Source organism: Vombatus ursinus, unplaced genomic scaffold (genome assembly GCF_900497805.2).
Source record: "Vombatus ursinus unplaced genomic scaffold, bare-nosed wombat genome assembly UNPS02005073.1, whole genome shotgun sequence".
NCBI lineage: Eukaryota > Metazoa > Chordata > Mammalia > Diprotodontia > Vombatidae > Vombatus > Vombatus ursinus.
In genome coordinates this window covers 19,530-26,868 of record NW_020944851.1, presented here as the reverse complement: position 1 = coordinate 26,868, position 7,339 = coordinate 19,530, and the positions used below count along the sequence as shown (strand labels likewise).

Genomic DNA, 7,339 nt, shown 5'->3' with positions numbered 1-7,339 from the left:
TGGAAGCATCTAGGAAGGAGTTCTTCAGGGCTTCGTAGTCACTCCCTCTCTTGCCCTGGGGCTCACTCTGCCATTCCTCAAACCACTCGTAGCGGGCAGGCAACATCATAACTAGTGTTGATTTGTCTGAGGAGACAGAGTTCTGGTCACTATACCTGGTGCTGGGCCTATCCTACCCTCTTCCCTTCCCCTCTTCCATGGCCTCTGGCCCACCTGGGAACCTGTCCTCCCATGCTGGGTCTTTGGCTGATGCCGATGTGATGTAGAAAAAGGGAATGTGTTCCACAGCTTGGTCCCTGGATAGGGATAAGTATCTCTCCATCCTGTGGGGAGGAAAGAAGAGAGGAGCCACATGACTGGTTCCCCTACAGTTTGAATCAATGGAGCCTCTGTGGTGGTGTCTTAACCCTCTCACAAGAAGGGGACAGGAATCACTCTCCCCAAACAGGACCGTTTAGTAGTAGGGGAGCTGGACAGATTCCTTGGATCCAAAAATGCTGCCAGAGACAACTTAAACAGGTCAGACCAACAACTCATCCTGGCAGCTAGGGAAAGAGGAAGATGGCTTAGGGGATGGAAGGGAAAAAAAGATACAGGAGCTTCTAGAAGGAGCTCTGACCTCAAAAAGGATGAGTAAGTAACTGCGAGGTGGAGACCATGGGCTTATGAGTCATCTGGGACCCCTTTCCTGCCCAGTTTTTAGGAAAGAGGAGGATGGATCAAGGGCCACCCCCAGCCCCAGCTCCCCTTCTTTAGGTCTTACGCCTTGTCTATGTCTGTGTCAAAGTAGACATAATGATTCTTGGCTTCCAGACCCAGGTCACTCTTGGAGCCCTGGAGGCAGATGAAGATATAAAGTATAGACGAACCGTGCTGCACCATGCCCAGCTGGGTCTGTATACCTGTCAAAAAGACCAGTGACCTCAGGACCCAGAGACAGACTGGTAGCCATGTATATGCTTCAGATGGGATGGGTTAAAGTCCTGACCTCAGAGAAGCTTGCCTGGCGGTTGAAACTTACCCATTTTACCTGAGGGACAGTGTGCTGGACACCCTTGTTTCTTCTCATGAGTGGATCAGGACACTATGCCTACTATCTAAAATATTTCATTGATGACAGATCAGGGGACTTGAGAAAGGATCTGAAGTGCCAGAGGGAAATCTTAGCCTGTGTCTGGAGGTTAGAGGGTAGAAGAATGCAGAGGAGAACACTTCAAGCTGAGCAACAGACATGAGGCTCTTCCCAAAGAGACAGAAACATCAACTCTTCCTCCAAGCAATAATAACATGAATGGTATATTCCAGGAGTGGGGAAGTGTGGCCCTTTGACCAAATCCAAACGTCATAGAACAAATCCCCTTAATAAAAGGATATGTTCTGTAAAATTTGGATTCAGTCAAAAGGCCACACCCAAGGACCTAGAAGGCTACATGTGGCCACAGGTTCCCCACCCCTGATATGCTATCAGCAGCACATGGTGACTCCCTAAGGGGTAGAGACGAAGCCATTTGTCAACCAGATATTACTAATCCAGAGGTCTTTCCATGACAAGTATCCAATAGATGATGGAGAACATCTCAGACTTGCCCAACCTCACTACCACAAACTTGTGAATGGTAAAGACAAATAATCACTGACAAAAAGGATCTAGAAAGCATTGTCAAAGATTATGAAGTCTTGGGCCACAGGGCCAGCCACCACCAGGGGGCGCTCTCTCCCTTCTTCCCTTCCCTCACCCCATCTGGCTGTCCAGGTAGGAAGAGCCAAGTGGCTGCTCATACTACTTAAATGAGTTAGGCCTCACCAGCTATGACCATTCCAGTAAGTGGAGAACTCCTTGGCCTCACTATCTGCTCCAGTCCCCCAGGGCTGACCATCTACCCTGCTGCTTCTCCCTCCATTCCTGTGGGTACTGTCATCTGACCTGCCCAGAGCCCCCAAAACCCCTGGGCCTTGCTATCAACCTGCACCTAAACTCACTTGTGTTGTACCCCCAATTAGAGTGTGAACTCCTTGAGAGCAGAGACTGTCTTCACTTCTATTTGACAGCACTACATAATACTTAATAAAAGCTTTTTCATTAATTCATTCTGTTAAGAAATTGAAGGCTAAGTGGCCCAGAAGTTTTCATCGCTGCTGCTGATTGTAGAGAAGAGTCTTAGAAGAGAGAGACAAATTTAGGAAGTGAATAGCTTAAGAAACTTGGGCATGAAATCTAAATTTGGATATCTGGATCACGGCTTAAAATATAGGAATGATGTGCTCCTGGCCAGAGGTAGAGGGTACCTCGTAAGAGCTGGGTAGCAAGGTGTTGCAAGCAGTGGATAGAGTGCCAGGTCTGAAATCAGGAAGACTTAAGTTCAAATCTCGGCTTAGATACCTAATGCTGTGTGGTCCTGGGCCCTGAGCAAGTCACTTAACCACTGTCTCAGTTTCCTCATCTATAAAATGAGGACAATAGTAGTACCTACCTCCCAGGGTTGTCTGAGGATCAAATTGGATAATACTGTAAATCCTTTAGCACAGTAGAGCTTAACAGATGCTTATTCCCCTCCCCTGCCCCTAAACCAAAAAGGAAGACAGAGAAAATAAACTTCCTGTTTATCTACCAAGCTAAGTAGCATAAAGAATAGGTCCAACATAGGAAGAAGAATATTAGAGGAATTCCCTTAAATTTGCAAGCCCAAGACAAAAATCCTAGAAAGGTTCCAACCATAAAAGCCATGGCCTAAGGCATCTGCAACCTGAGATTGGGTAGGCCAGAGTCCATGAGTGAAAAGGTTATTGCAGGCACCATCTGCAGCACCATCAGCTCCACAGGATATGGCTAGCCCCATCCAAGCAATGCCCATGCTCCCTTCCCTTTCAAGCCACAGGCAGCTGCCCGAGCCCTGAGAAAAATCCACCTGAGGCTATGCACCCTGTGGACAAGGTCAGCCTATTTCAAATCATTCTTCGATGATTAACATACTTCCCCTAGTCTCATCCACAACTCTGCATGGATTCAATACTTCAAGCGCTGCTCTCCATCACCCACTGACTGCTCCCTTATTCCCATGCCTCTCAATGCCTCACCCCCACCCCAATCCTCCAGCCTCAACACTCCACTCCATCTACTGCCCCTGCTAGAAGACCTGCTCCACAGGCAACCAATGAGATTTCCCCTCAACCTTTTCCTTCCCCTCTCCCTCCATCTTCTCATCCTCATTGAGCCCTGCTTCTCCCCGCCTCCCCGGCTCCCACCAGCTTCCCTGGCCACCCTTTCCAGCCCTGGTTGTACTTTCACCATTATGCTGTGTTCCCCACTACCCACTGATCTTGGAAGGGGAGCTCGAATACTCTCTGCTCCTCATGGCCACTTCCAGGTTCTCCCTCCACCACCATGTCTCAGTAACCTTTCCTCCTGCAAGGTACACTCACTCAATCCACATTTATCACCCAATTAAGCTTCTGGGAGCTGCTGTCTGCAGACCTCCAAGATGCTGTTCTCCTTCTTCAGTGAGTTCAGTGCCTGGGTCACAGTCTTTCTTTCCCCTTCAATTCTGGCCCTCATACCAAGAGTGTTCACCATGCCTACTGATACTCCCTCGAACCCTGAACTCTCTCTTCAGCTTGCTCATTTCCCATCACTCCTACAGACATGGGCATACCTTGGATGCTGCCATTACCCACACATGCTCCACATCCATGTTCATGAACTCTGACCGACAGAACCTACTGTCATTCTTCCTCTCTCTCTGCCTTGCAGCCCCAAACTACTGCTTCCAATCCATCCACCCATCAGATTTTTCCCAGTCCATCACCCTACACTAGCAACATTCTCTTCCCTTACCCATTCTGACCCATTGGTGAATCAGTTCACCCCATACTGTCTTCTTGTCTCCAGTCCCTTGCCCTTTTACTCTGAGGAAGATCGTGCCCTGATGAACTCTAGCCTTGGATCACGGTGACCACCCCTACTTTTGCTCCTATTTATACGCTGCTGAATGAAGCTGGAAATTCATGAAACTCTATTGACTGGATCCACAACAAGCATGTTACATCATCTTAATAGGGCCCTCACTATGGCAAGCCAAGCCTTGGATAGAAGAGTGAATGGCAGTGGATAGAACACAGAGCCTGGAGTCAGGAAGACCTGAGTTCAAATCTGGTATCAGACACTTACTAGCTGTGTGTGACCCCAGGCAAGTCACTGAATGACTGTTTGCCTCAGTTTCATCAAGTATAAAAGGGGAATAACAGCAGGGTTGTTATAAGCATCAAACAAGATAAGAATCATAAAGCACAGTGCCTGGCACATAGTTGGCACTATACAAACGCTATTTCTTTCCCCTCTTTTACATCTCCTTCATGGATCATTATCCCTTACCATAACAATATTTCCAACCTTGTTCAACCCTCCTTAAGCCTCTCACGGTCCCCTGTTTCAGCTGAGAATTTTGCCTCATATTTCACTGAAAAAGCAGAGCTCCTCTTCTCTCCTCCTCGCCTCACACACCCACGTCTTCCACTACTATTTCTTCCCTCATCTCTGCTTCACATGAACAAGGGGCCTTTCTCCTTGCCAAGGCTGACCCCTCTCCTCACACAGGATCTCATTCCATCCCATCTTCTTCAGCAGATCGCCCCCTCTCATTAATCTCCAGTCTCTCCTTGTCTCTTGGTGATTTCTCTATTGCCTACAAATATGTCCATGTCTCCTCCACATTCAAAAACCCATCACTCTTCCTCTCCCTCTCTCCTTAAGTCTCTATGGTCTGGTTTCCAACCTCACCAATCAAATGCAACTGCTCTCTCCAAAGTTACCAATAATCTCTTAATCGCCAAATCCAGTGGTCTTTCTCAATCGGAATCTCAAAACCTCTGTGCAGCTTTTGACGCTCAGTCACCCTCTTCTCCCTGATTCACTTCTCTCTCTTGGTTCTCCCCTAGCCATCGGAACTCTCTTTCTCAGTCTCCTTTGCTGAATCCAAGCCATGCCCATTGACAGTGGGTCCTCTTCTCTTCTCCCTCCATACTGTTTTGTTAGTGATCTCATCAGCTCCCATGGATTTGATTATCATCTTTATACAAATGATTCTCAGATCTATTTGTCTAGATCTGACCTCTCTCCTCGCCTCCAGCCTCACATCTCCAACCGCCCATTGGACATCTTGAACCGGATGTCCCACTGACATCTTTAACTCAACATGCCCAAAACTGAAAGCCTTCTCTTTCCCCCTACGCTCCCCTCCTTCTGAACTTCCCCATTTACTGCAAAGGGCACCCCCATTTCCCAGTCACCCACACTGATGACCCAGACATCATCCTCGACTTGCCACTCTGATCCCCTCTTCCCCCATTTTAGTCCATTGCCAAGGCCTGTCCATTTCACCTCCACAACATCTCTGTAGATTCCTCTCCTTTCCTCTGACACCGCCACCAGCGTGGTGCACCCTCCCATGCCTGAAAGATGGCAATGCCTGCAGGTAGTCTCCCTGCCTCAAATCTCTGACCCCTCCAGTCCATCACCCTCTCCTGGGTCAAATTGACCTTCCTAAAGTGCAGGTCAGCCCAGGTCACTCCCGTTCCAAAAACGCTCCTTGTTATGTGTAGGAACGAATAGAAAATCCCGTTTGGCTTTGAAAGCCCCTCACATCTTCACCCCTTTCCACCCTTCCAATTGTCTTATACTCACTATCCTCCAAATACTGTTCGATCTGCTGCCTTCGGGGCTGTTCCTCAAACAAGACCATCCATTTACTGTGTGTCCCACCTCCCCACCCCCATCCTTGGAATGTCCTCCTCCCCCATCTCTGCCTCTTAGCTTCCCTGGCTGTTTTCAAATCTCAGCTAAAGTCTGACCTGTGAGAAGCGTCTCCTAATTCTCAGTCTTTGTACCTTCCCTCTGACATCATCTCTAAGTTATCCTGTCTGCACATCACCATGTACCTGCTGACTCCTCCATTAGGCTGGGAGAACCCTGGGAGTGGGAGCTGGGTTTTGCCTATGTATCTTTAGTGACAAGCACAGTGCTGTACACACAGTAAACACTTATTAAAATGCTTATTGATTGGCTTTGCTGAAATGCTTTTTTCTCTTCTTTTAAAGATTTTTGTTACAAGAGCTCCCTGAGGAGGGGAGAGGAATCTACTCGGAAATGAAGGTGATATGAAACAAAAGAGAACAAACAGTATTTTTAAAATTAAATTAATTGTATCTTTTCCTTCTCCACAGCACCTCAACCTCGAGCCTCCCTCCTTTTCTCCACAGCGATGGGTCTCATCCAGGTGAACCTTTCATTTACTTGGCGCCTTCCATTTTGACATCACCGCCATTTCCAAACATGCCCCTCCCCTCTCCCCTCTTCAGGAAACTTTCCCTTATGGTAAAGACTGAAAAAGAAAATGGTTCAGCAAACCAAGTGACACATCCCCCAGGTCACAGGATGTGACTTTTTGGGTCCCCCAAGTGCTGTGGAAACCACCACATGTTATAAAAGTGCTAGCGACCAGCAGATGGACATCCAAGAGAAGAGGGAGAGATGGGCAGGAGGAGGAGTCAATGTCCCAAGAAGGGGATGAAAAGGATCAGAAAAATGGAGGATGGCTGGGATTCACGGACCATGGCAAAGGAAGCTGCCACCCAAGCCCCAGGCCTGGCCTGGGCAGAGGGCGTGAGGAGGGGCAGTGACCCGTCCTCCCTAAGGGGGCCTGCAGAACAGGCTGAGCCAGGCTGGAAGTACAGTGGGGAAGGATGAGCGGCCTTTACCTGGTAAGCAGCGGGCCTTCTCAGGCAGCAAGTGCTCGTAGGTATTAAATATTCCTGCATTGGAGATCACGATGGGAGAATGGATGTTCACCAGGTCATGGCCCTTCTTGACGCTGACCCCTGCAGAACAGAGGAGACTAGATGAGGTCTGGGAAGGCATACCCTGGCCCTGCAGAGCACAAAGGCCTGATGCTTCATGCTACATCTTCCAAAGGCCCACCCTGTCTCCTAAGTGGGGAGAAGCCTTAGCAGAATTGGACAGCGGGTGATGTTTTCTTCAAGAGCCCCAACTCCCCAGTCCCTAGTCATCCTTCTTCTCCTCAAGCTATTTCCTGGCATTACCCCCCACTATTTCTGCCTCAATTTCACCTATACTGAAAATGTCACCTATCCTATGAAAACTTTTCTACCAAAGTAATCTGTTCCTGTCCTTAGAACTCCCCTAGTATTTGGTCTGTCCCTGTCTAATGATGCCTATCATATTCTAATTTATGTTATAGCTACCTACAACTTACAATTATTGGTGCCTATTACCAATATCTGGGACCCTTGTCACAACCTTGGCACTATCAATGATTCCTCGCTCTCT

General features: G+C 48.2%; 1 protein-coding gene across 1 annotated transcript in view; it reads right to left on the bottom strand.

Annotated features, from left to right (window-relative positions):
* Positions 1 to 3: 3 nt before the first annotated feature.
* Positions 4 to 7,339, bottom strand: part of LOC114029058 (all-trans-retinol 13,14-reductase-like) — a gene marked incomplete at its 3' end in the record, with an annotated part of 19,219 nt that continues 11,883 nt past the window's right edge. The window contains exons 6-9 of the mRNA XM_027843416.1: positions 6,751 to 6,870; positions 764 to 902; positions 214 to 323; positions 4 to 126 (exon numbers count right to left, since the gene is read on the bottom strand). Of these exons, the coding sequence (XP_027699217.1) occupies positions 4 to 126; positions 214 to 323; positions 764 to 902; positions 6,751 to 6,870 (492 nt within the window). The remainder of the gene's footprint in view (positions 127 to 213; positions 324 to 763; positions 903 to 6,750; positions 6,871 to 7,339) is intronic.